The sequence below is a fragment of the Pelodiscus sinensis genome, chromosome 12 (assembly GCF_049634645.1).
Source record: "Pelodiscus sinensis isolate JC-2024 chromosome 12, ASM4963464v1, whole genome shotgun sequence".
Classification (NCBI taxonomy): domain Eukaryota; kingdom Metazoa; phylum Chordata; order Testudines; family Trionychidae; genus Pelodiscus; species Pelodiscus sinensis.
The window spans coordinates 47780002-47806821 of NC_134722.1; the positions used below are offsets into that span (position 1 = coordinate 47780002).

Here is a 26820-nt window from a genome sequence, read left to right on the forward strand (position 1 = left end):
TCTGGGCTTCCCCTGCATTACATTCGTGTGAGGCAGCAGATACCCATATTGGGACAGACAGATTCACAGATCAGTTTTCTTAGCAGATAAGTACTTTGCTAGCAAGGCTGAGCTGTTGTGTTCACTTCCCTGGGGATTTTAGCACCGTGTAAGTTCTCCAGGTCAGTAGCTGTGGTAGACCAGTAGCAGCAAAGACAAACTGAGCCGTTGTTTTTTATAGGCCTCTGCTTGGAAAATGCAACTCCATGCCCCGCTCACCATCGTGGTTTTGTTCCAAGCCATTGTTGGCACTAACCAACGCCAAACATTTTCTCATGGAATGTTCTTCCTCAGTCCCCCATTGCTGTGTGCCTAAAATCCCTCATTCTGTAGACCACCAGAAAGGTCCGCGAGTGCTCCCTGAACCGCTGGGCTGTTGGATTTATTGTGTTGCCAAAGAACATGAATTCACCTGCAAACAGATTTAAAAATGACTCTGGCTCTTCCCAGGTGAGGGAAGGAATTCAGATTTCCTGTGTATGGGAGGTTTCTCTTATCATTTGGCTACAGGCTGCAAAACAACAGACAAAAGAAAGTGTGTTGTGAATTGAAAAGGCCTGGGGTGAGTTGCTGGTTTGAAAGTCAAAGGCAAGGCCATGTTTTTGTGTTGCCTGGGGGTGGCTTGGGGGGGGTAATTAGGAAGATGCGTGAAAATAGAGGGGAAGCTTACATTCCGGAGCCCTGCTTTATGTAACTACAAACAGGCACTTTCTTCTTGTTGGCCCTTTGTGGCATCCAACAGTTTTTTGAAGGGCTCTTTCTGAAGGGACTCGTGGTTATTCTGGCCCCGATGAGCTGGCATTTGAACAGACGAGCTGCAGAAAGACCAGCCATTCAGACGCTGGCATTTTTCTTGTCTTGTGACTAAGCTGATTTTCATCAGAGACGTTTTCTGAGCCAGCTGTAGTGTCGAAAGCCCATTGAGATTCAGATGCTGTAATCTCAAGATTCTCTTCCTCCGTTCACCCACCTTTCCTCCCCTCCTAACAGCACCCTTTGCACAAAGCTTTCATCACCACTTGTTCTGTCGTCTCTGGCACAGGCATAGCATGAGCTCAGATTTAAACAGGCAAGTGGGAGTTCGGGGAGACTCAGTTTCCAGCTTGCAGAATGGGCTCCTCGCACGGAAGGCATTGGCATAGTCTGATCGCCTGAAAGGGAGCACAAAGAAAGTTCTCTTCTTCCTCCCGCCCGCACAACACTGCGCAGCTGGCCTGGTGTCTTGGAGGCAGGAGCATTTGCCTTCCTCCGAGGCATCCGATACCGGCCTCTGCCAGGAAACTCTCAACAACCAGTCCATTGCTGAGCCCTCGTGTAGCTGCACTGAGCAGCGCTAGGGATGTTACATTGCGTTTGGTCGATGGAGTTTCCATTGACCGCTCAGTTAATCGACGTGGGGGGGAAACTGGAGCTGCAGGTGATGGGACCTCTAACCCCTGACGACTCTTAATACATCTGAAAGGAAGAGGCGCAGCTGGGAATCGGCTGTCGTGGCTCGCACCCGGCCCCAGATTCTCAGCCTCTGCTTTTTTAAGTGTTTTGGGAGCTGGTGGCTCACGCCCAGTCCCGCAGCTGTGCCTCTGCCTCCTCTGCCCCCACAGAGACGGTGCTGGGGGGAACCAGCTTTTAAGCCAGCTCCCACCCCCCTTTGCTGCCCCTCTCTGATAGAGGCAGCAAGGTGGTGGGGGGAGCGACGAGTCGCGTGACTACTTGACTGCCTGATAAGCTCATGCGAGTTGACTCGTCGCTTCCCTCCCCACGCAGCGCTCTTGAGATCTCGGTGGGCTTGTGCTGGGGGGCTGGGGAAGAGCAGACGGTTCTCGCCCCTCTCCTGAGCCTACTGGCCTGGCGTCTGAGGGGGCAGCAGCCAGCGGTGCCTTGTCTTCCCTGGCGCTGGGGAGTTGTTATATGCCCGTGGCCTTGCTCTGCCCTCTAGGATTTTGGCGTTGGAAAAGCTGGGGGCAGTCTTCAACCAGGTCGCCTTCCCGCTGCAGTACACCCCCCGGAAGTTCGTCATTCACCCCGAGAGCAGCAACCTGATCGTCATCGAGACGGACCACAACGCTTACACCGAGGCCACGAAAGCCCAGCGGAAGCAGCAGATGGCTGAGGTAACCAGGCAGCTCCTCGTGCTGGCGCAGGCTTCTGGCCGCCCTGCCTTGTGTGGAGGGTCCCCGCCCGTGGTACCTCGGGGGCTGGGTGTGGGCACCGGGGCGGAGTGCGGCGCAGGCGCAGGCCCAGGGGAGGGCGGGAGAGGCTGCCCAGACTCGGGGGTTGTGTTGCACTCAGAGTTTGTCCGTAGGCTAATCCCCCCTCCCCCCCGGCTCCACATGTAAAGTGGGTGTCTGCTTAATGCCCAGCGGGCGGCCCACTGCCGCTTGATCCTTGGAGGAGAGCAGCAGCCTCAGACGCCCTGTGGCCAGGGTTGGCTTTCCAGTTCAGCTCAGGCGCTTGTGCACAATCACGCTGCCAGCCGGTAACTCGCAGGCCGGGCGATGCAGGTCACTCCCCTGCACACCGGTCCTACCCGCGTGTCGCTGCCGAGCTGGTTTTCCCTCCGGGTTTCTCTGGGGGGGCAGCTGGTGTTTCGGAAGCTGCAACCCCAAAGCTGTAGCTCCACGGCAGGGAGCAGTGCTGGCTCTGTTTCCCACCCCTGAGCAGAATGAATCTTCTTTGGCGCACCAGCGTGGAGGGGGCGTGCGGCACATCACCTTCTTACTGGTGCACGTGGCGGGGGAGGGCCAAGAGGTTCTAATGTGGGAGGGGGCTCAGGGCAGAGGCAGAAGGTTGGGATGGGGTGGGAGGGCTCTGGCTGGGGCTGGATTTGAGGGGATCAGGGCTGGGAAAGAAGGTTGGGGTGCAAGTGCTCTGGCTGGGGGTGTGGGCTTTGCAGTGGGGCTGGGCATGAAGGAGTTGGGGTGCAGGACGAGGGGCTGTGGGTGTTGGGGTGGGGTTGGGGATGAGGTTTTTAGGCTGGGGAAGTCTCGAGGTAGGGCAGGCAGTTGGGGTGGGGCTTACCTGGGTGAGGAGGGGCTCCTCCCTGCTGCAGCCCTGAGCCCCTGCTTGGGGCTTGCTGGGAAGCTGGCTGGCCGCACAGCCCGGAGGCCTGCAGGCAGTGAGGAATCCACCGTGCTGCGCTTTCGAGCTCCGTGGCCACAGGCCCTGGTAGCAAGGCGAGCAGCAGCGTGGCTTGGAGGATCCTTGGAGCTCTTGGTTCTCTGGCTTTGTAAACCAGGCGTTTTCCCGTGCGCATGGCTCTCTGGCTAGTAGCCCGTAGCCGGGGGCTCTCTCCATTCAACTCGCCTTGCGAATTGCTGGCCGCGCAGCCGCACAGGCCCCTCGTGTGCTGAGCTCCTCCTCTCCCCACGGCAGGAAATGGTGGAGGCAGCCGGGGAGGACGAGCGGGAGCTGGCCGCGGAGATGGCGGCCGCCTTTCTGAACGAGAATCTCCCCGAGTCCATCTTTGGTGCCCCCAAAGCCGGCAACGGCCAGTGGGCCTCGGTCGTCCGAGTGATGAACCCCATCCAGGGCAACACGCTAGATCTGGTGCAGCTGGAGCAGAACGAAGCTGCCTTCAGGTGAGGAGCAGGGCAGACAGCCGCTGGCTGCGGGCGCTTCGCGCGTCGCTGCTCGCCTGGCCCGGCTGTTGGGCGAGTGGCCGCTAGACGCCTCCCACGATCCGACTCTGTCTTCCCTTCCTCGGCCCCGGCCTCTAGGCCTTGGTGCCGGCACCTTCGCTGGGCCGTTACACGCCGGTGAAGGGAACAGGCTAGGAAAGCCCTAGGGGGTTCAGAAGATACAAAACTTAGGAGCCCGTCGTGCTTGTGTTCCCAGCCCTTCCTAGCATCCTCCCTGCCTCAGGCAAACAGCCAGGCACTGTTGTGGGGGCTCCAAGGGCCGGGGCCGTGTATTCGAGAGAGGTCAGGTGGGACTGAGCCTGGGGAGGGGAGACCCTGATGGACAGTCTGTCCCTTTGGCTTTGTGCCAGTTGTCCTCTTGTGCTGCTGGGGGACCAGATGCTTATGCCTCAAAAGCAAAAGTGGCCGCCCAAATTGCCACTCCCTGCCTCGGCCCAGCGGCTCCTCCGTCCCGATACTGCTGCCTTAGCCCCTGCAAACAACGAGGGGACGTGGAGGGAGGGACGGACGAACGTCTGAGCGACATGCCGAGGAGCTTCCAAAGTGCTTGCCCTGCTTTCACACCCGTGTGCGCTGGGCGCGTCCGATCCCGAGGCAGGACTGGGCGATGCTAACCTGCGGGTGCCCGTGTGTTGTCCCCAGCGTGGCCGTGTGCCGATTCTCCAACACCGGGGATGACTGGCATGTGCTGGTGGGAGTGGCCAAGGACCTGATTCTGAACCCCCGGTCGGTGGCCGGCGGGTTTATCTACACGTACAAGCTGGTGAATAGTGGTGAGAAGCTGGAGTTCCTACACAAGGTGCGTGCCTGGTGTGGAGTGGGGGAAGTGGGGGATCGTCTCTTGGGCTAACCTTGGGAGCGGCGTGCACCAAGAGAGGAGGGGGAGACAGGCAGATCCGCATGTATACTCACTCAGACTGGGGAACAGCCGGACGGCCTTGCAGGAGCAGCTGGTAGGACTATCCTGCCGCCAGCGTTATTGTCTGTCTAGCTGGTTTGGGCCTGCCCCATAGTGTGAGCCGCTCACACGCAGGAGCACGTTTATTCTCGCAGCCCCTGTAGGCAGTGGGGAGCCGAGGCCCAGAGAAATTGACCCCGGGTCTCCGGAGGCCCAGGCCAGGGCCCTGTCTGCTGTGCCATGCCCGTGATGGGCAGGGAAGGACCTTCCCGCCTCCCAGAGCACGTTGGGAGACGGCCGAGAGGAAACGCGGCATTTCCAAGCCTCAGGCGTGGCCGTGTCTTTACAAAGCTCGCCTGCACGCAGGTCATTTGCCTTGGGGAGGAGGCTTCCCTGATCCCCCGGTTTAAGCGCTACGGGCCAGTGCCCCATGGTTAAGGATGTTAAGCACTGGTGGACCAGCTGGTAAGCAAATGCTTATCGGCTAGTCAGTCAACTACTCAGTTCCCCCTTTTGCTGCCTCTATCAGATGAGGCAGCAAAGGAGGGGAGATGGGGTACTTGAAAGTGGCAGTCCCCAGCGAATCCCGCGTGGTATTTCAAACCGTCCCCAGCTGACCTCGGCTCCGCATGGCATTTCAAAGCAGCGGCGCCACATGAAATGCCTTTGAAACGTACAAGGGGCCCAGCGGGACGTGCCGGTCCAGTAGCGGATGGAAATTCTTTCGACTACTCAACTAGTCAGTTCCTCGATATTTAACACCCTTGGCTTGGGTTCACACACGAGACTGGCCCGCAGTAACAGCGCTTGGTGGGTTTCAGCAGCACGGAGGTCAAAGAAGCCTCTGTTCCCTGTGTGTTCCCAGCATGGGTGAGGAAATGCTAAAGAATGTGGTGGCTTTCTTCTTTCGTCCCACGTTTCCAATTGACCAAGAGTGGTCTGTTGCCGCGAGGGTCACTTAACGCCCATCATGTTGCCTGCAAAGCTGGCTGGCTGGCCTGGCTTTTGTTAGCTCCTGTGACCAAACCTGGAAAAATGTGCTGATGGCCAACAGCAGCCAAGCCACCAGGGGAATTCATTGTGTCCGCTGTCATTGCTGACCGATCCCTTGGGGCATGGTGCTATCCTTGGGCAGCTCTCCCTGCCGACCTGTCAAGAGTTAACGCCCCGTCTCCACCAGCTGGCCCACCTCGCCGGCCGCTGCACTGACTCCTGGGCCGGAAGGGCTGCAGGTTGCCATCAGAATTGGGTTTAGCCAAATCCTGTTGGGACCAGGGCCAGTGATAGCGATGAGTTTTTCGCCTTGCCGACAGTCTGCGTATTGGCTCCCAGGATGATGGCCACGCTGTACGCCAGCGCTCCGTCAGTGGCTTGGGGGGTGTTTTCCAGAGGCACGCACGCCCCAGTAAAGCAGTGTCAGATGTGTGGTGTCCTGCGGGCGCCGGGGGCAGATCAGGGCATGAAAGCGTCCGCAGGATGACGTCCACTGCCTGGCGCTGCTTTGATTTTCCAGTGCAAGTGCAGTCTGTTGTCACCATGCGAGTTGGCTCCCTCGCTGGGCTTTCTAACGCGCCTCCCTCCCGCTCCCCGCGCAGACCCCCGTCGAAGAGGTGCCTGCTGCCATCGCCCCATTCCAGGGCCGAGTCTTAATTGGAGTTGGGAAGCTCTTGCGTGTGTACGACCTGGGCAAGAAGAAGCTGCTTCGGAAGTGTGAGAACAAGGTATTGGTTTGGGTCCCCAACAGGTGCCGTTTCTCGGGGTGGGGGGTGGCGCTTCGTGTGGTACTCGGCTCAGTCAGCGTGTGTGTGTGTGTGTGTGTGTGTGTGTGTGTGTGTGTGTCGGGCTTTGTCCTCTCCAAACTCCACGCTGGGGGCCCCGTCGGGCTCGGGTGCCCTGTGCGTGCACCTCAACCCAGAGTAACCTAGGACGGACCGGCTGAAAGGCAGCTGCTACTGCCCCCTGCCGTGTTCATCAGCTGATTGCCAGTCGTGAGCGATGCCTCTTAAACCCCGCCATGCCATCCTCCCACAGAGCGGTCAGTGGGTTCCCATGCCCTTGCTCCGTGCTGCTGTGCCCTGTGAGGGTCATTCCTCTGGCTGCTGGTGAGGCTCCAAACCACAGGGGAGGCCTTCTGTCCTTGGCACGAGGGGCAGTGGATTTTGCCAGCAGCTCAGCAGAGTGTAGGTGGCACCAGCTGTCAGCCTCTGCGCTCTGTCACAGCCGTGCGCCAGGACAGACGTTGGAGGCTGGCCTGGAGGTCGGAGGGCGTAACCCACGCATCTAGGTGTGGAGGTAGCATCTGTGCTCCTACGCGCCCCCCTGCTGAGACCACTCTGGACAGGGGTATTAGGAGGCCAAGAACTGTGCACGGAGGCCAGTGTGGTTCATAAACGCACTAGCAACACTTCCCCAGGTAGCTGCAATGTCGGAGCTGGGGTGTAAAATCGCGGCTTGGGTCCAAGCATTTCAAATGACGGGGCCGGGTGGATTTCGGGGGCCGGGGCATGGTGCCCGTAGGAGTTTTTTGTCGGGCTCCTTACTGTTGCGGTTCCCTCCCTGAAAGCACATCGCCAACTACATCTCCGGCATCCAGACCGTCGGGCACCGCGTGATCGTGTCGGACGTCCAGGAGAGCTTCATTTGGGTGCGCTACAAGAGGAACGAGAACCAGCTGATCATCTTTGCCGACGACACCTACCCGCGCTGGGTCACCACCGCCACCCTCCTCGACTACGACACCGTGGCAGGCGCTGACAAGTTCGGCAACATCTGTGTGGTGAGTCTGGGCCTCCGCCAGCGCGCTGTCCCTGGCCGTGGGCGGCCCCGGCCGCGAGATGTACGCTGTTAGAGCCACTGCGGCTACCTGCACGTGCTGCCAGTGCCCTGGGGGACGACCAAGTGTTGGTCCATCCGCAAACATTCACTGGACTCAAAGCCAGACTTCCCATGCGGATGCGCTCCTGGCCACGGGTAGCCACTGGGCAGCCCGTGGCGCTTGTGTCAAGAGCCAGGCTGCTTACCTTTTGGAGACGCCAAGAGATGCAGCAGTGTGGGGGGAGGCAGGACCTGCAGGTGGAGGAGGTGCATTATTCGCCACCTTCCTGTCTTCTGGCGCGTGGACACTGGGCAGTTCTACCCTTGTTTGAACTGCGTGGCTCAGGGCGGTGGAAAACCGCCACGTAATTCAGGCTCCCTAGGTCCCGGTGGAGGCACCACCAGGTCGGACGAACCCTTCCATCACCCTGCCTCTGCCTCTGGGAGAGGTGGATTCGCTGCGGCCATGGGAGCCCTCTTCCGTCACTGTAGTGAGCACCTGCGCTACCGGGCTCGGCCGCAGCCTTTCTAGTGTGGGCGTGTCCCTACCCCGCACCGCGAAGGACGGGAGATAGTGCTTCCTGTGGCCCAAGGATCTGCCCCCAGCATCCCTAGAGCCCCATGTGCATGTCATCGGGGGCCCTGCCGCCTCCTTCGGAGCTGCCGTGTAGACGAAAGGCAACAGCCCCCCGCCGACTCCGCCCTGCTGTGTGTCTACAGGTGAGGCTGCCTCCCAACACCAACGACGAGGTCGACGAGGACCCGACGGGCAACAAGGCCTTGTGGGACCGGGGACTTCTCAATGGCGCCTCGCAGAAGGTAAGCCTCCCGGGAGACCGGCAGAGCGAAGGCCAGGCACCCTGGGGAGCCCTCCTGCGCCAAACACTCTGGCTCGGAGAGCGCTGGCCGAGGCCTGCAGGGGAGTGTGGCCAGGGCTCCCTTTCTCCCTCCCTCCCTGCCCTGTCCCCGGCCACACCCACGCATGATGCTCCTGGCCGCTGTGGGGAGGTGCTGGGTTGTGGCGGAGAGCACATGCCGCTCCCCTCGCCCTGCCGGTGCTGCGGCGCGTGCGGCCGAGCGCCGGAGGGGAATACTGACCCGGGAAATACGTGCCCACAGGCGGAGGTGATCATGAACTACCACGTGGGGGAAACGGTGCTGTCCTTGCAGAAGACCACACTGATCCCGGGCGGGTCTGAGTCTCTCGTCTACACCACCCTGTCGGGGGGCATTGGCATCCTGGTCCCCTTCACGTCCCACGAGGTAAGAGCCATCCTGCCGCGAGGCACTGCCTGACTGCCCGCCCGCCCCCGGCCAGCGCCCTCTGCTAGCTCCGGACTCTGGGTGGCTGCTGGGCGAGGAAGTCAAGGGCACAGCAAAGCCAGAGGGAGCAGGTGAGATCAGGGCATGTGGCAGGAGAGCAACTCGAGACAGGGCCCAGGACGGGCAGGGGGTGGAGAGGGCCAGTGCCCCAGGGCCTGGCCGTGGTGGCTGGAAGCCTGGGCCTCTTCAGCGCTGCCTGGGGTGGGGGCAGGCAGGCTGTTGTCTGAGTGGGATTGAGGACTGGCTGCCTCCAGCCCCGCCCCTTCCACCCGAGGCCCCGCCCCTCTCCACACACCTTGCCCGCATGCCCACGGAGGCTGCTGCCCTAGGAGTGAGTGGCAGGAGCTTTGCTGTTGTAGGTGGATCTGAATGTGGTGCCCCTGCCAAAGGGGTAGCTGAAGGGCAGCCCGGTGGGGCAGCCTGCAGCCCTGGGTGGTTTCAATGGGAGGCGGCAGCTCCGCTGCATGCTGGGAGCTGTCTTCCTGCGGCCATGCTTCCATCCTGCACGGGAGCAGCCACCGGCTGTTGTGTGGCTGGCAGCATGGCCCGGGTGGGCTGGAAGCCATGGGAGGCCCCTTTGGCCAGGACATAGGCTGCGGATGGAGCGCTGCTCTCTCCTGATGCTGCAGTCCTAGGAGCTGGGTCTCTTGCCTCTCGGTTCCAGCATCCCATGGGCACGGGGGGAGCCAACGGCCCTCCCCTCTCAACTCCTCCTGTCCCTGCAGGATCACGACTTCTTCCAGCACGTGGAGATGCACCTGAGGTCGGAGCATCCCCCTCTCTGTGGGCGGGACCACCTGAGCTTCCGCTCCTACTACTTCCCAGTGAAGGTAAGGCTGGGGCCTGCACCCACCAGGGCAGCCTCTGCCCAGCCCAGACTGCCGCCGCTGGCAGAGGCACGGCTGGGGGGCGGGACACTAGCGTTCCCGTACCTCAGCAGTAGCGGCCCGGGGAGCTTGGATAAGTGGCCGGTGGGGTGGCCACCGCCTCGTAGTCCTGCTCACTGGCTCCAAGGCAGCCGAGCTCTGACCCGGTGCCAGCCTGGGCAGTGCTGCGAAGGGTGTGCTTTGGGTAATGCGGAGGTCTGGAGAACTGCTTCAAGTAAACGGGACCAGACTGTAACACCCGGCTTGGGGCTGGCGCTCTCCGGCCCAGCTCTCAAAGCGCTGTACGCGGGAGAGCAGTACCTGACAGCGGGGGAAACCGAGGCAACAGGCGGTGCAGTGACTTGCCCATGGTCATCCCAGGGGGCCAGTGGCGGGGCCAGGACTAGAACTCCTGGGTCACAGCCCTGCGCTCTCTCCACTAGGCTGCGCAGCTGCCCCTCCCAGAGCCTCAGGCAGATTTCAAACTAGGCCACAGTGCAGTGCACCTGCCTCTTGCGCCCGCTCCCACTTTGTCCACCACCAGAGCAGCCCCCTGCTCCAGCCGACGAGGCTGCGGAGCGTGGCCCTGTTTGCCGAGCGGGTTAAGAGCTGTTTGCCAGGCTGCCCCTTTGCCCCCCTCGTCAGCTCTGCCCAGGCCTCTTCGCTGCCCCGAGCCTAACGCGCTCCCGCGTCCTCTCGCTAGAACGTGATCGACGGGGACCTTTGTGAGCAGTTCAACTCCATGGAGCCCAACAAGCAGAAGAACGTCTCAGAGGAGCTGGACAGGACCCCCCCGGAGGTGTCCAAGAAGCTGGAGGACATCCGCACGCGCTACGCCTTCTGAGCAGCAGAGCCCCCGGCCGGGTGAGGGGGAGCAAGGCGTGCTCCGTTCCCCTTTGGACCTCCGCTTTGCTCCTCTTGCTCTGGCCCCCGGAGCTGGGTTTGGGAACGTTCCATCCAGAGCCACAAGCGGTCCCATAAACTCGGTACCAGAGTCAGGTCTCCCCAGGAGGCATGCAGCTCGCCGGGGTCTCTGGGGAACCCATCTGTGATCAGAATGGCCTGCGAGAAGAGCAGGAAAGCTCTCTAGATCCCCCACTCCCCGCCCCGGGCTCAGGGACACATGGCCCCCTCCTCCCGTGCCTAGGAGCAGAGCCTGGATCTGTTTTCTGAGGCCCTTTGGTGCCCTGGTGAACCCAGCTGGGCAGGGCAGAGCCTCCAGGCCGTCATGGCAGACTGGGCAGGAGTGCTCAGATGGGCGTCTGGCACTGCCCGGCCCTTTGCTGGGCTGTCAACTGCCCGTGTCTTTGAAATCGCCCTGCCCCGCCCACCCCCACGCACTGTGCTGGGCTTCCGTGAGCCCTCTGGCCAGTGCGCGGCGGTCCCTGCACTCTGAGCTCTGCAGGGGTCCGGGGACCCCGCTGGCCAGGCCCACGCGCCCGTTTTTAGTGTTTGCCCTGTACATAGAGTTTTGTACAATGTTGACGGGAGGGGGAGGGTTCGTTTGGCGGGAGCAGCGCAGGGCGAATAAAAGCCTGGTTTTTAAGTGGGTTTGACCGTCTCAGGTCTTTACTCCTAAACGGTGCCCCCGGGGAGTGGCAGCGGACGTGGGAAAAGCTGCCTGTAACCAGCCTCCTCTCACGGCCCGGGTGCAGCTGACGACGGGGCGGGTTCCAGCGAGGAGCAGAGGTCAGGGCGAGGAGCAGAGGTCAAGGAACAGCCTGTGAAATCGCTGGGGAGTGAGGAGAACCAGCTGGAGAAATGGGATGGTCACGCGTCATCTGCTCCCTGCCTGCCCGGCCTGACTGGCCCCAGCGCTCCCTCCTGGACCCTTCTCCGCTGGCTCTGCCGCCGGCTGGGTGGGGAGCGGCCACCCGGGATCTGCAACAGGAAGTTCTCGCTCAGTTTGCCGAAGCACAAGCTCCCACTCCCGCTTGGGAGGCTCCGGCAAAGCCCGTCGGCCACCCGGGGATGTGGGTTTGTCACAGCAAAACGCGGCGGCGGGCTGGACTCGATGGCCCTGCCGTCTCCTCCCACCCTGTCTCCTATGAGCGCTCGCAGAGCAGTCACGGTAAAACGACACAACCGGGATTGGTCGGTTAACCTAACGTTTAACCGGTTACCCGGCTGCAGGGATCCAGGGCGGGGGACCACTGCAGCCCAGCTGGACCAGGTCCCGACCCGAGGGGCTCCCGTTCCTGGACCCAGATGCCGGCTCCTGGCCCTGCGCGGGGGCCCGGTGAGGCTGGAGCATCCCTCTGTTTGTGGCAAGCTGCTCCAGGGGAGCCGAGTGACCGTTACCCGGTTAGGGTACCCGGTACCCATTGGCGTCCCCCCTAGGGTCACGGGAACGATGGCTGTAACGTGCTGCGTGTGACACGGGCGCTGTCACCCAGGTCATGCGTGGAGGGGCCACTCCCTTCCCAAGCCCACCCTGCCGCATGCCTCTTGCAGCCACGGAATGTGTGGGGGGCCGTAGGCGCCACAGATCTGCCTCAGGAGCGGGTGCAGGCTTGTGGCGGGGCGCTCTGTGCTGGCAGCAGATTCCCCAGGCTACCGCCCCCTGCGGAACCCGGAGCCAGGATGAGCGAGGGGCGATGGCGCCAGCCTGCGCCCCTGCCTGCTAACGAGGGCTGATTCTTCCCGACGACCCAGGCAGATCTGGGCCATCTCCTGGTTCCGCTGCCAGCGTCCCTCCCAGAGGGCAGCTGGTTGGAGGCCGAGGGGAGAGAGCTTCTCGAGTGCAGTAGCAAATCCCCCCCACGTGCGCTGGCAGGGGGCAGGGAACGGGCAGGGGTCTCGGGGCCAGGAGTCAGCCGGGCGACACGGGCGATCCGAGCTGGTGACGCAAGGCCTGGCCTTGCCGCGCCGGAGTGGTCCCTCGGCACAGCAACTGAGCGCCTGGCCGCTGCCCTGTCCAACCCCTTCTGCACAGGGGCCATTCAGTGCTCGGGGCTGATGGGAAGGGGTGGGAGGGCTGGCCTGGTTGCTGGCAGGTCTGCAGCTGCTCTGATTCCTGGGCTGCCCTTTGGCTAGAGGGGAACATTCCTCTCAGGTCGCCATAGCTCCAGCTGCCTCCTTAGCAGAGGGCTTGGCCGCTGCTTGGCCGGGGTGAGCTGTCGGCCCTGCCCCCTGTTTGCTCCCCGTCTGGCCTTCGGATTCTCCTCCCAGGAGCGTTGGCCCGAAGGCCTGCCCGGGCTCGCGCACCCCTTGGCGGGTGGGAATGCAGCTCTTTGCACTGCGGGATCCCCACGCCAGCCGTGAGGCCTGGAGGGTAGCCTCCTTCCCAGGACACCCCCTCCCGCAAGCAACAAAACCATCGTCTCCGGCCCCCAGCCTGGCGCAGGCGGCCGCTTGCCATCACCAGGCAGCAGCCTTCCCCGGAATCTCGCTTTGCCAGTTGGCCCTCGGGGCCTCTTTCCAGTTGGTGGAAATTCCCAGCGTCTCATTTTGCAGGGTGTCGGCAGCACTGGGCGTCGCTCAGCTGTCATCTGAACGGCCAGCTCCCGCCTTCTGCCCCGCAGCGGCCAACAGCTTCTGGAGCAAGGGCCAGGGCCGGATGGAAGCAGAGCCAGCGGGGAAAACCTGGGCTCCCTGGTGCTTCCCAGACTGCAATATTAGCAAACGGCTCTCTGGAGCCTAGCCCCTGCCTGGCCTGCGTGCGGAGGGCATGGAGTGGCCCTGAGCAGGTGCTAAGAGCCACGGCTGCCAGCCAGCCAGCCCTACAAGCAGGTGGGGCCAGAGGCCTGCCCTGCTCACTGCGAAGCCCAGGGCAGTGGGCCGGTTGGATGGGCCCAATTCCGGCGTAGACCCCACGACCGCCGCCTCCTGCCCCACAGATGCCTGGCTCTGCTGGACCCCAGGGGAGCCACAAGACCGCGGCATGTCCTGGGGCAGAGATGGGGCTGCGCTCCCCTCCGACGCTGGGGGAGCTGGGCAGGCAGGGCCCGGGGAACAGTCGCCCCCTCGGCCCTGTGGGGCGTCTGAGCTCGTGGCCCGGCCCGGGCGTCTCAGCAGTGCCAGGCAGGCACTGGCACGGGGAGCAGCGGGCGTCCCCCACGGGCTCGGTGTCCCTCTCGATACAGGCTCCGATGCAGCCAGGCTTCTGGGCCGACTGGCGGCTGCAGCCAATGGTATGGGGGGGGGGGGCGGTTCCAGCCTGTGGCTTGGGGCAGCTCTCCGCTCAGCCATGGAGCCACAGCTGGGCCGGGCGGGTCCCAGCACCTGTGGCAGGCGGCTGCGTCGTAGCCTCGCTCCGCAGCCCGGTGCTGGCGCCATAGGGCCACAATAACTGCCCTCAGCCTGCCCCCTCTGGGGGGCTGGACAGGGGGGAGGAACCTCTGGTGGGCCGGGGGCCGCGCATAAGGGAGAAACAACGACCCCCCTCACTGAGGTGACCCCCGACTGGCAAGCAGAACCACCCTCCCCTCACACCTCAGGGCTTGGGGGGCCCCCTAAGCTCAGGGGTGGGGCCAAAAATGAGGGGTTCAGTGTGTGGGAGGGGGCTGCCAGGAAGAGGTCTGGGTGGAAGCGGGTGCAGGAGCAGGCTGGGGGTGGGAGGGTCTGGGCAGGAGGGGGCGCAGGAACCGACAGGGGGGGTCTGGGCAGGAGGGGGTGCAGGAACCGACGGGAGGGGTCTGGGCGGGAGGGGGCGCAGGAACCGACGGGGGCGGGGGGTCTGGGCGGGGGGGGCGCAGGAACCGACGGGGGGCGGGGGGTCTGGGCAGGGGGGGGTGCAGGAACCAACGGGGGGCGGGGGGGGTGCAGGAGCAGGCTGGGATCTGGGTGATGCTGGTGTGGGGTCCCCGATGCTGGGGGGGGCTCTGAGCCTTAGGGACCAGGGGCTGGATTTGGCCCCTCGGGCCTTGGGTCCAAAGACGCGTCGGGAGGCAGGCTCTCTGCGGGGCAGGGGTGTGGCTGGTGCCAAGGGCCAGGCAGGGAGAGCCCAGATCTCATCCCGCCCTGGCCCGTGCGGAGCTGCTGGCTCGGTGCGAGGGGGGTCCCACTGCCGGTCGCTTGGCCTGCCGGTTCTGGCGGGGAGGCAGTGACCGGAAGCCGAGGCAGTAGGCTGGCTTGCGGCCGGGTGCCCCGCTGGGCCCTTTGCCAGGGGATTCCCCCAGCTCACGGCTAGCATGCAGCAGCCCGCCTGCCCGCTCCTCCTCTCCTGAGCCTGGCCTCCAGTTAACAGGCGTTTCCCCTTCCTGCTGCCTGACCCGGGAGAACAATGGGAGGACGGTGGCTGGTCCTGGCTGGGCAGCCTCCATGGAGAGGGCCCCTCTAGCATGGCGCTGCCCTCGGGGGCCTGCAGAGCCCCTGCGGGGCCGGTTTGGCAGGGGTTTTGTGGCCTTCGTCCCCCGTAAGCACGCTGGGGAGCTGGCCTCGGCGTTTGGCCCCTTGTCCAGAAGTGCTGTCAGGTGCCCGTTCCAGCCGGAGCTCCCCAGACTCTGCCTTGAGGCCAGCGCTAGCAGAGGGACCCGCCACCTCTCGCTCACGCAGGGTGGGACTGAAAGGTGCTCATCCCTGTCCTGGAGGAGCTGAGTTTGGGGCCCGAACAGGGGAGGGGGCTGAGAGGGGAGATTTGCAGCCTGACCGCCTGTGGGTCCCATTCCAGAGAGCGTCAGCAGGCCACTTTTGACCTCTGTGCCTCAGTTTCCCCCTCTGTGAACTGGGCACATGCCCATCTCATGGGGGCTGCTGCTTCTATTGATGTAATCTGACACCAGGCCAAAGGGCTATTGCCAGGGGGACCAGATATCCCGCTGTTAAAGGGACAGGCCCGTATTTAAGCCTTCCTGTCAATGTTCCACATTTGTCTTAAAACTGGGTAAAGTGTCCTGTGTTTTTGCCCCCCCCACCCCCCCATCAGTGCAGGCAGGTCCTGCTGCCGGCCACATCCCTGCTCGCCTGGGACGGGGGAGTCAGTGGCTGACGATGGCTGTGGGTGTCCCATGGGGCCCTGCTCCCGCTGCTGGTCCGTGGGCACAGCTCTGGACCAGTGGGGCTTGCTCTGCCCCTCTTCCAGCCACACTGCCAGGCGGCAGCCAGTGACTTCTTGCTTCTGCTGCCTGCCCATCGGTTCTTTGTGCCCCCTCTTGCTGCCTCTCACTGCTGTGTTCCCTCCTGCCCCCCATCCCCACTGCTCCTCCATATCCCCCTGCAGAGTGCGTCCCATCCCAGCGACCCTGCGTGCCCCCCGTGCATTGCCTCGGCACCAGCAGAGGTGGGTCTATGCCGGGCGGGCTTGGCGACAAAAGCGTTGCCGACACGCAAACGTGAAAACTGATCAAACTAGTTTTCCTGCCTCTTGCAGGAACATTACCTGGCTAACACCCTGGGGACAGACAGAGCAAAGCCTTGTGGGTAATCATCCCACAGTGCAGTACAGTGGGAAGGCAGAGTTGATCCCTGCCCTTCTTGGGATTCTCTCACGGCTCTGGGAGCTCCCTGTGCTGAGGAACGTCCAAGCAGCACAGCAGCCTCTCCAGCCCTCCCCCTGCCAGCCGCTGGGCTCCTAGCCAGGCAGAATAGGAGCATCCCAGCTCCTTGTTTGTTCCCCAAAGGGAGCAGCTCACTCAGCTGCCAGACACTTCCCGGAGCTTTGACAGGGGAGGGGTGCCTGCCTGCAGGGCAGCAGAGATCACAGAACACTGAGCAGAGCCAGCAGGGCAGGCAATGGGGGATGCTGGTGGAAGCGAGTTCTCAACAAAACAAACAGCAGAGTCCACACCCGCTCTTTGTTGACAGTAAAGGGAGGGGAAAAGACAAAAGTCTTTCGCAGGGCTGGATCAAAAGACGGGACTATGCAGCACTTTAAAGACTAACAAGATGGTTTATTAGGTAATGAGCTTTAATTGTGGAAGAAAATTGGCATGACCATAGATACCAAATATATGGTCATCGAAACTGGGTGTTTTCCCAACAAAAGTCACTCGGCAACATGCACGCTCTCACTCTCTTTTCACCAAAAGGCAGCTTTTGGCGACCAAACACGCCAGGAGTCACCAGCTAGGAGAGAGCCATTAAGTAGTGCGAAGGGCTGATCTGCAGCAGTGTGTAGTCCCACAATAGTACTATCGAGGACAACACCTGTTGATTGCGACGCCCTGTCCCGTGCCTGCCTGCTCTGGTAAAGGTGAATCATGGGTGTGGGAGGAAGGGGATAAAAATACCCCATCGTTTTCTGTTTAACCTGCTTTTTACCGAATCCTTCCCGTTTTTTCCGAAACGTATTAGTCAGGTTGGTGTCTGATTTTCACCCTGCTGTGGTATCATTCAAATCTATAAAAACAACTTGTTTTCTTAGGAAAACACCATCCATTGCTTCAGTCTGTCTCGGGACACGCTGCGGAACACAAGGAAGAATTCAAACGTTAAAAAAACCCGGGCGAGACAATCAAGAGGAATGTCTGCGCTGCAAATGGAGAGGCCCAATTATTAAATGTAAATATTTATAGGCTAGTAGTTCTAAGTCTGTCACAGCAAACTGTTTATGCGAGTGACATGTTTTGTTTGGGATTCGCCTGACACACGCGGTTTCCTTAACCCCGGAGGTGGCATTGTGTGTGGAGTTTGGTTTTAACGCTGCAGCAGATCGCGTGGCAGGCCTTGTCAGGTCTGGGGTTGTGAAGCTCTGACGGGGGGGGGGCGTACTTTTGGATGAGGGGGTCACTCCAAGAATTTGATAAGTGGCCTGCCATGATATTAGTGGAGGAGCAGCGGGGTCTGGGGGGGAGCAAAAAGGAGCTCAAGGTAGGGAAAGGGGGTGCAGGTGCAGGGTCCAGGAGGGGCTATGGGTGCCGGAGAGGATTCTACCTGGAAGAGGGTGTAGGAGGGGGTGCAGGATTTGGTAGGGGGTCGTGACCTGGGGTGGAAAGGCGAGCAGGAAGAGGTGCAGAGGTTTGGGCTGCAGGGTCTGGGAGGGGATATGGGTGCAGGAGCAGGGGTACAGAGGGTTTGGGTTGTGACCTGGGGCTGGGGAGCAGAGGGGTGGGGTGAAGGAGGGGGAGGTGCTAGGTGCAGGTTCTAGCCAAGGTGGCTCCCAGCCAGCAGCCCAGCAGGGCCCTCAGGCAGGCCCCCTGCCTTCCGCTCCCAGCATGCTGCTCCAAGCGGTCAGCTGCAGGGCGGTGTGCTCTGCGCCCTTCCACCCACTTCCTGTGCCGCAAGCACAGCCCGGGCAGCGCCCATTGACCTGCTTCCAGCCAATGGGAGCTGCAAGATTGTGCCGGGGGGTGGGTTAGCGCACAAAGTCCCTCCCCCTTCTCTCCTCCCCCGGCTTCACCTCCAGGCAGAGGGTCTCTGCAGGCAGTTTTAGCAGGCTAGTGCACAGTTTGGGGGCGGGGGGGTTAAGCAGCATGGATCCCCTCCTGCCTGTGGCCACAACGGCGCGGTGGGCGGCCCTGGCCCTGGCTGCGGAGGTGCAGAGCCCAGCCGCCCGTTGCTCTGCGGCAGCGCCCGGCCGCGAGGCAAGCTTGCACAAGGGCAGGGCCGGCCCACAACATTTTGGCACCTGAGGCAGGGGGTGCAAATGATGCCCCCATGCCCCTCGCTTGGGCCAAAACTTTGCAAGGTCTCAAGTCAGCCTCCTTCCTGTTCTGCTCCTCTCACGATGCTGCTCTGCTACCGACATGTCCACAATTGTCTACACTCTGGCTCCTAGGCCCCCCAGTCTGGCACTGAGGCGGCCGTCTCAGTTCTCCTCATGGTAAGGCCGGCCCTGCATAAGGGAGCTGCATGGAGCCTAACCAGGCCAGCCGGAGGGAGTGAAGCCAAGCCAGGGTCCCTGTTTAGCCAGGGCAGCAGCTGCCTGATAAAGCACCCGGATGGGGCATGCAGGGCACCCTGGGAGAGGCAGCCTGGGATCCAGGAGGCATCCCTGCAGAGAGCGCTGGGCAGGCCCTGCGGGGACGAGGGGGGACTCGCTGGAAGGCAGTGGCGAGCCGACTCTGCTGGCTTTCAAGAGCCAAACCGGGGTGGGCGGCTGACGGGGGCAGAGGGAGCTAGGGAGGGGCTGGCTGGCTTTCCTCCTGAGCGGCCCGGAGCCAAGGCTGGGAGCAGCAGAGGGAGGTGCCTGCAGGCTCTCGCGGCTGGAGGGGGCTGACGGTTGGGGAAGGAACAAGCTGCAACCTCCCAGGGCTGCGAGGTTGACAGGCCACCGGGGCTCCTCAGGTCTGTTGTGGTTTCTGTGTCGGGGGTATTTGCAGGCTGCCTGGCATTTGCGTTTGCAGGCTGGTTGGGCTGCAGCTGGGAACCCTGTAGGAGGGAAACAGAGGCAGGCAGGGCTCTCGGCTCCTCCCCCCACCCCCAAGAATGTGTGTGGTGTCAGCGGGCCATCTGGAGTCCGGGCTGCGGGGGTTCCCGAGGTGGGGGTGAGGCTGGCAGCCGGCCAGGCCGTATGCAGGGCCTGCTCGCCCGCTCCCTGCCCCTGGGCCCACGTTGGGTGAGCCTGGGGTGAGCGAGAACAGCAGGGCGCTGGGGGGCAGGCAGGACCGGAGCCTGGCTGGGAACCCGGGCAGGGCCTGTGCCAATGGGGGGCGGGAAAGATGCGAGTCAGCACCCCCGTGCCCCTGCCACCCCGGGCTAGCTGCGAGCTAGGGCCCGGCCCCCCGCCGGGGGTCAGCCAGGCAGGCCTGCGCCCCGGGCTCCCAGTGCCAAGAGACAGCACAGACACGGGGGGCTGGGGGGGAAGCAGGAGGGGGATGCACGGGGGGGGCATGGCAGGGGCGGGGCTCTGGCTGGAGGGGGGGTGCACTGACAGGCGAGGGGGCGGGGCTCTGGCTGGAGGGGGGTGCACTGACAGGCCGGGGGGCGGGGCTCTGGCTGGAGGGGGGGTGCACTGGCTGGAGGGGGGGTGCACTGACAGGCGAGGGGGCGGGGCTCTGGCTGGAGGGGGGGTGCACTGACAGGCCGGGGGGTGGGGCTCTGGCTGGAGGGGGGGTGCACTGACAGGTGGGGGGCGGGGCTCTGGCTGGAGGGGGGTGCACTGACAGGCGGGGGGGCTCTGGCTGGAGGGGGGTGCACTGACAGGCGAGGGGGCGGGGCTCTGGCTGGAGGGGGGTGCACTGACAGGCCGGGGGGCGGGGCTCTGGCTGGAGGGGGGTGCACTGACAGGCGGGGGGCGGGGCTCTGGCTGGAGGGGGGTGCACTGACAGGCGGGGGGCGGGGCTCTGGCTGGAGGGGGGTGCACTGACAGGCGGGGGGGCTCTGGCTGGAGGGGGGTGGTGCACTGACAGGCGGGGGGGCGGGGCTCTGGCTGGAGGGGGGTGCACTGACAGGCGGGGGGGCGGGGCTCTGGCTGGAGGGGGGTGCACTGACAGGCGGGGGGGCTCTGGCTGGAGGGGGGTGCACTGACAGGCGGGGGGGCGGGGCTCTGGCTGGAGGGGGGGTGCACTGACAGGCGGGGGGCGGGGCTCTGGCTGGAGGGGAGTGCACTGACAGGCGGGGGGGCTCTGGCTGGAGGGGGGTGCACTGACAGGCCGGGGGGCGGGGCTCTGGCTGGAGGGGGGTGCACTGACAGGCGGGGGGGCGGGGCTCTGGCTGGAGGGGGGGTGCACTGACAGGCGGGGGGCGGGGCTCTGGCTGGAGGGGGGGTGCACTGACAGGCGGGGGGGCGGGGCTCTGGCTGGAGGGGGGGTGCACTGACAGGCGGGGGGGCGGGGCTCTGACTGGAGGGGGGTGCATTGACAGGCGGGGGGGCGGGGCTGTGGCTGGAGGGGGGTGCAGACAGGCGGGGGGGGCTCTGGCTGGAGGGGGGTGCACTGACAGGCGGGGGGCTCTGGCTGGAGGGGGTGCACTGACAGGCGGGGGGGCTCTGGCTGGAGGGGGGTGCACTGACAGGCGGGGGGCTCTGGCTGGAGGGGGTGCACTGACAGGCGGGGGGGCTCTGGCTGGAGGGGGGTGCACTGACAGGCGGGGGGCGGGGCTCTGGCTGGAGGGGGGGTGCACTGACAGGCCGGGGGGGCGGGGCTCTGGCTGGAGGGGGTGCACTGACAGGCGGGGGGGGCTCTGGCTGGAGGGGGGTGCACTGACAGGCGGGGGGGCGGGGCTCTGGCTGGAGGGGGGTGCACTGACAGGCGGGGGGGCGGGGCTCTGGCTGGAGGGGGGTGCACTGACAGGCGGGGGGGGCTCTGGCTGGAGGGGGGTGCACTGACAGGCGGGGGGGCGGGGCTCTGGCTGGAGGGGGGTGCACTGACAGGCGGGGGGGGGCTCTGGCTGGAGGGGGGTGCACTGACAGGCGGGGGGGCGGGGCTCTGGCTGGAGGGGGGTGCACTGACAGGCGGGGGGGCTCTGGCTGGAGGGGGTGCACTGACAGGCGGGGGGGCGGGGCTCTGGCTGGAGGGGGTGCACTGACAGGCGGGGGGCGGGGCTCTGGCTGGAGGGGGTGCACTGACAGGCGGGGGGGCTCTGGCTGGAGGGGGGTGCACTGACAGGCGGGGGGGGCTCTGGCTGGAGGGGGGTGCACTGACAGGCGGGGGGGGCGGGGCTCTGGCTGGAGGGGGGTGCACTGACAGGCGGGGGGGGCGGGGCTCTGGCTGGAGGGGGGTGCACTGACAGGCGGGGGGGGCTCTGGCTGGAGGGGGGTGCACTGACAGGCGGGGGGGGCGGGGCTCTGGCTGGAGGGGGGGCACTGACAGGCGGGGGGCGGGGCTCCACGTGTAGCACGCGCCGGGCTGCCAAGAACCCCGGAGCTTTCCGGGAACCCACGTGCCCGCCAGCGGGGCCGCCCCCCGGTGCGCGCTCCGGCCCGGCCCCCGCGGGCGGGACCGGCTGCACTCGCCGCGCGAGGCTCCCGGACGCCGCACGCCCCTGCCCCGCTCCCGCGGTAAGCGGCGCTTGGGGGGGTCCCGCGCGCCCCTCTCCGCTGGGCTCGGTGACCAGCGGCCACGCAGGGCGGGAGGGGCCTTGGGGACCCCCGGGAATCCGGGGCGGGGGCGCGGGGGACCCCCGGGCTGCAAAGCTTCGGCCCCGTCCTGCCGGCCCGCGGGGGCAGAACCCCCCCCCCCCAGGTGTGGTGGGGCTGGGAATCCCCCAGGAACTCTGCATAGCCCAGCAGATTGGAAGGGGCGGGCGCCCCCCAGGCCTGTGTCCAGCCCCCGCCTCAGACTTTCCTCGGCCTCCCCTCCCCTGCCCAGCGCCGGGTCTCCACCCCAGCCTGGGCCGCAGTTAGCAAAGGGATTGAGAAGCCCTTGGCAGGGGGGCGTGGGGGCGCCAAGTGCCCAGCTGCGGGGGCGTGGGGGCGCCAAGTGCCCAGCTGCAGAGGTGTGGGGGCGCCCAGCTGCGGGGGTGTGGGGGCGCCAAGTGCCCAGCTGCAGAGGTGTGGGGGCGCCCAGCTGCGGGGGTGTGGGGGCGCCAAGTGCCCAGCTGCAGAGGTGTGGGGGCGCCCAGCTGCGGGGGTGTGGGGGCGCCAAGTGCCCAGCTGCAGAGGTGTGGGGGCACCCAGCTGCGGGGGTGTGGGGGCACCCAGCTGCGGGGGTGTGGGGGCGTCCAGCTGCGGGGGTGTGGGGGCGCCAAGTGCCCAGCTGCAGAGGTGTGGGGGCACCCAGCTGCGGGGGTGTGGGGGCGTCCAGCTGCGGGGGTGTGGGGGCGCCAAGTGCCCAGCTGCAGGGGCGTGGGGGCGCCAAGTGCCCAGCTGCGGGGGTGTGGGGGCGCCAAGTGCCCAGCTGCGGGGGTGTGTGGGCGCCAAGTGCCCAGCTGCAAGGGGCGTGGGGGCACCCAGCTGCGGGGGTGTGGGGGCGCCAAGTGCCCAGCTGCAGGGTTGTGGGGGCGCCCAGCTGCGGGGGTGTGGGGGCGCCAAGTGCCCAGCTGCGGGGGCGTGGGGGCGCCAAGTGCCCAGCTGCAGAGGTGTGGGGGCGCCCAGCTGCGGGGGTGTGGGGGCGCCAAGTGCCCAGCTGCAGAGGTGTGGGGGCGCCCAGCTGCGGGGGAGTGGGGGCGCCAAGTGCCCAGCTGCAGAGGTGTGGGGGCGTCCAGCTGCGGGGGTGTGGGGGCGTCCAGCTGCGGGGGTGTGGGGGCGCCAAGTGCCCAGCTGCAGAGGTGTGGGGGCACCCAGCTGCGGGGGTGTGGGGGCGTCCAGCTGCGGGGGCGTGGGGGCGCCAAGTGCCCAGCTGCAGGGGCGTGGGGGCACCAAGTGCCCAGCTGCAGGGGCGTGGGGGCGCCAAGTGCCCAGCTGCAGGGGCGTGGGGGCGCCAAGTGCCCAGCTGCGGGGGTGTGGGGGCGCCAAGTGCCCAGCTGCAGGGTTGTGGGGGCGCCCAGCTGCGGGGGTGTGGGGGCGCCAAGTGCCCAGCTGCGGAGGTGTGGGGGCGTCCAGCTGCGGGGGTGTGGGGGCGCCAAGTGCCCAGCTGCAGGGGTGTGGGGGCGTCCAGCTGCGGGGGCGTGGGGGCGCCAAGTGCCCAGCTGCGGGGGTGTGGGGGCGTCCAGCTGCGGGGGTGTGGGGGCGCCCAGCTGCGGGGGCGTGGGGGCGCCAAGTGCCCAGCTGCAGGGGTGTGGGGGCGTCCAGCTGCGGGGGTGTGGGGGCGCCAAGTGCCCAGCTGCAGGGGTGTGGGGGCACCCAGCTGCGGGGGTGTGGGGGCGCCAAGTGCCCAGCTGCAGGGGTGTGGGGGCGCCCAGCTGCGGGGGTGTGGGGGTGCCAAGTGCTCAGCTGCAGGGGTGTGGGGGCGCCCAGCTGCGGGGGTGTGGGTGCGCCAAGTGCCCAGCTGCAAGGGGTGTGGGAGTGCCGAGCGCCCAGCGGCGGGGGTGTGGGAGTGCCGAGCGCCCAGCGGCGGGGGTGTGGAAGCGCCAAGCGCCCAGTGGCGGGGGTGTGGAAGCGCCGAGCGCCCAGTGGCGGGGGTGTGGGGGCGCCCAGCGATGGGGCTGTGGGGGCGCCAAGCGCCCAGCGGCGGGGGCGCCCAGCGGTGGGGGTGTAGGGGCTCCCAGCGGTGCGGCTGTGGGAGCGCCCAGCGGCGGGGGTGCGGGGGCGCCCAGTGGTGGGGCTGTGGGGGCGCCAAGCGCCCAGCGGCGGGGGTGTGGGGGCGCCCAGCGGTGGGGCTGTGGGGGTGCCGACCGCCCAGCGGCGGGAGTGTGGGGGCGCCCAGCGGTGGGGCTGTGGGGGTGCCGAGCGCCCAGCGGCGGAGGTGTGGGGGCGCCCAGCGGTGGGGCTGTGGGGGCGCCGAGCGCCCAGTGGCGGGGGTGTGGGGGCGCCCAGCGGTGGGGCTGTGGGGGTGCCGAGCGCCCAGCGGCGGAGGTGTGGGGGCGCCCAGCGGTGGGGCTGTGGGGGCGCCGAGCGCCCAGCGGCGGAGGTGTGGGGGCGCCCAGCGGTGGGGCTGTGGGGGTGCCGAGCGCCCAGCGGCGGGGGTGTGGGGGCGCCGAGTGCCCAGCGGCGGGGGTGTGGGGGCGCCCAGCGGTGGGGCTGTGGGAGCGCCGAGTGCCCAGCGGCGGGGGTGTGGGGGCGCCCAGCGGTGGGGGCGCCGAGCGCCCAGTGGCGGGGGTGTGGGGGCGCCCAGCGGTGGGGGCGCCGAGCGCCCAGTGGCGGGGGTGTGGGGGCGCCCAGCGGTGGGGGCGCCGAGCGCCCAGTGGCGGGGGTGTGGGGGCGCCGAGCGCCCAGCGGTGGGGCCTTGGGGGCGCCGAGCACCCAGCGGTGGGGCTGTGGGGGTGCCCAGCGGTGGGGGTGTGGGGGTGCCGAGCACCCAGTGGCGGGGGTGTGGGGGTGCCCAGCGGCGGGGATGTGGGGGCGCCCAGCGGTGGGGCTGTGGGGGTGCCCAGCGGTGGGGCTGTGGGGGTGCCGAGCGCCCAGTGGCGGGGGTGTGGGGGTGCCCAGCAGCGGGGATGTGGGGGCGCCCAGCGGTTCGGCTGTGGGAGCGCCCAGCGGTTCGGCTGTGGGAGCGCCCAGCGGCGGGGATGCGGGGGCGCCCAGCGGTGGGGGTGTGGGGGTGCCGAGCGCCCAGTGGCGGGGGTGTGGGGGCGCCCAGCGGCGGGGATGTGGGGGCGCCCAGCTGCGGGCAGGTTTATGTGCAGGAGCCCGCGCTCATTACTAGGAATTCTTATAAACCTGTCGAAAATGTCCCTGTCCGCCCCGCAGGGCTGGGCCATTGGGGCTGCGGAAGCCCGGTCTGGGGAACAGACGCCCCGAATATCCGTGGCGAAGGCCCCGCTCTCCAGCCGGGGGTTAAACAAGCTGACGGAGCTGAGCTGCCTGGGTAGGGCCCAGACATACCGCCCCTCAGGCCCTCCATCCTCCTTTTGCCCCAGCCAGGCCAGGCCTGGACGGCCCACGGTGGCTACTAATCCATGGGTAGTTAAACTGGCCTTTGCACACCCCGTGGCCCCTGCCTGCAGCCTCCTTTGCTCGGCTTTGTCTCAGCATCCACCTGCAGTGGCAGGCCGGGGGAAGCCCCATTTGCCTCCGGAGAACTCTCCTCTCGGGTGCAGGGGCGGGAGGAGGCCCCAGCGGCTTGGAGTCGGGCACGGTGCTGCCCACACTTCTCGTCTACTCAGCTGGGACCCAGCGCTCCGAGGGGGTGAACAGCGCAGAGGGATCCTGTGGGGCTGGCGTCTCCGTAGCAGGTCCCCGAGGGGGGCGTGGGAGGTGGCTGCCAACCTGCAGGGATGCGTGTATCGATTGTAGCCAGAAGGGGGGGATGGTGGTTAGGAGGAGAGGGGTTTCTCCTGAAGGCTGCGCTTGGAAGGCATGTGAGCTAAGACTGGCCACTGGAAGACCAGTGCCCAGCTGTTTAGGCAGCCCCCCCCCCTTGCGGCCCCTGGTGACAGAGCACCGCTGGCAGAGCACCGCTGGCTGCCCACGGAGCCTGCCGCTTTCTTGCCAAGTTGACCAGAGCTCACAGAACCCACGGGCCACCATCGCAGGCTTTCTCTGGTGTGTCGGGAGAGTGCAGAGCCGCCCCCGGGCTCCCAGCTGCCGGCAGGAGTAGGAACGGACAGCGGCAGCTGGTCCCGTTGTTAACGCGGGGAGAGAGACAGGAGCGGGTGCTGTGCCGAAGGCTGGAGGCTAGAAGGTGTGCTAGGATCGGCCTTAGAGGGAACCGGCTGTTTCTGATGCTTCTCTGCCTGGCTGCTGGGACTTGACTCGGGTACGTGTGCTGGCTCTCGGCTGTCGTGGCTCGGCCGGGGTTGCAGTGCGTGGCGGGGCAGTGGGCCTGGGAATTCTGGCCGTGCCAGGGAGCAGGGGCTGGCCGCTCGCAGGGTGCAGGGAGATCCAACTCCCTTGGCTTTCGGTAGGTGCCTGGCATTGGGCTGTAAATCGTGGGTGGGTAAGAAATATGGGGGGGCCCTGCGACGACTGACCCCACCCCTGGCCGGCTGCGGCAGGTGCCCCCCATGCTTTGTGCTGCCTTTATCGCAGCTCGGTTCTGGTTTTACCCGAGGCCTTTGCTTCCACGCACCCTCTGCTCAGAAGAGCCGCCTTATCCCCACGCGCAGCAGCTGCCTGTGCTTGGGCCGACAGCCTGCTGGTAAATGTTTAACCCCACAGCCCCGACTTCCCTTCCTTCTGGCTGTTTGTGCCCAGACGTTCGCCGCGCGCTGGTGCGGAGCGTGGGATTGGGGGCAGGGCTGGCCTGGGGGCAGGTGATCAGTCTAACGCCGTGCCTCTCCGTGACCCTGCCTGCCACGGCGTGGCTGGGCCCTGCGGAGTGTGGCGGACCTGTTAACATGGCGGCCCTGGCAGCGGGCGCTGGGCCGCGGCTCGGGCTGCCACCGCCCCGGGCGTAGCCTGTCCTCGCAGCAGCTCGGTCAGGCTCGCCCTCTGCTCTGTGTCTTGCCTGAGGTGATCGGGGTCTAACCGCGGCACCAAGCTGCCCCCCTCCTAGGCCTGGGGAGCCAGCTGTCTGCCGGCCGGCCAGGCCAGGGAGAAGCGGTAAGTTGGAACGCCGCTAAGTGTGTGCACTTTCCCCGCGTCGCTGGCAGTGATGAAGGAGGGGGGAGCAGCCAACAATATTCCCGTGAGAATCTGGAGGGGGAGCTCGAGAACCCCCCCCCCCCCAAGAGTACCTGGGGAGTGGAAGGGTCGGGTCTGGGACATTGCTGGACAGCAGGAGGGAGAGCCCCTAGCCGGTGCCTTTCCCCTGCCTGGTGATTCTGTCTGGGGTCCGGAGAAGCAGTCCCATTCCAGGCACATCCCGTAGACTTGGCACAGCTCACCCAGCGCCTTGCTGCGAGCTCGGACAAGGAGAAGTGGCCTGCGCACTCTGGCGCTCCTAGCTCGGGCCGAGCAGCCGGAGTTTTTGAACAAACAGGCCAACGCTCCGGTCTTGCTGCC

At 65.9% G+C, this 26820-nt stretch overlaps 3 protein-coding genes across 7 annotated transcripts in view; all 3 read left to right on the forward strand.

Annotated features, from left to right (window-relative positions):
- The window catches only part of SF3B3 (splicing factor 3b subunit 3), a 37185-nt gene extending 26056 nt beyond the window's left edge, over positions 1–11129 (forward strand). The window contains exons 18-26 of the mRNA XM_075940588.1: positions 1976–2150; positions 3412–3617; positions 4320–4476; positions 6171–6296; positions 7139–7351; positions 8110–8208; positions 8509–8652; positions 9438–9542; positions 10282–11129. Of these exons, the coding sequence (XP_075796703.1) occupies positions 1976–2150; positions 3412–3617; positions 4320–4476; positions 6171–6296; positions 7139–7351; positions 8110–8208; positions 8509–8652; positions 9438–9542; positions 10282–10422 (1366 nt within the window). The 3' untranslated portion in view covers positions 10423–11129. The remainder of the gene's footprint in view (positions 1–1975; positions 2151–3411; positions 3618–4319; positions 4477–6170; positions 6297–7138; positions 7352–8109; positions 8209–8508; positions 8653–9437; positions 9543–10281) is intronic.
- The window catches only part of CFDP1 (craniofacial development protein 1), a 192089-nt gene that overhangs the window by 44505 nt on the left and 120764 nt on the right, over positions 1–26820 (forward strand). The gene's annotated exons all lie outside the window — the stretch shown is intronic.
- The window catches only part of IL34 (interleukin 34), a 28504-nt gene continuing 20335 nt past the window's right edge, over positions 18652–26820 (forward strand). Inside the window, exon 1 of one of the 5 annotated variants that reach the window (XM_075940604.1) lies at positions 18652–18743. The gene's annotated coding sequence lies outside the window, so the exon portion shown is untranslated. Of the gene's footprint in view, positions 18744–21240; positions 21397–25750; positions 26419–26820 lie in introns of those variants that run through there. The other 4 variants (XM_075940605.1, XM_075940601.1, XM_075940603.1 and 1 more) reach the window with 4 other exon arrangements.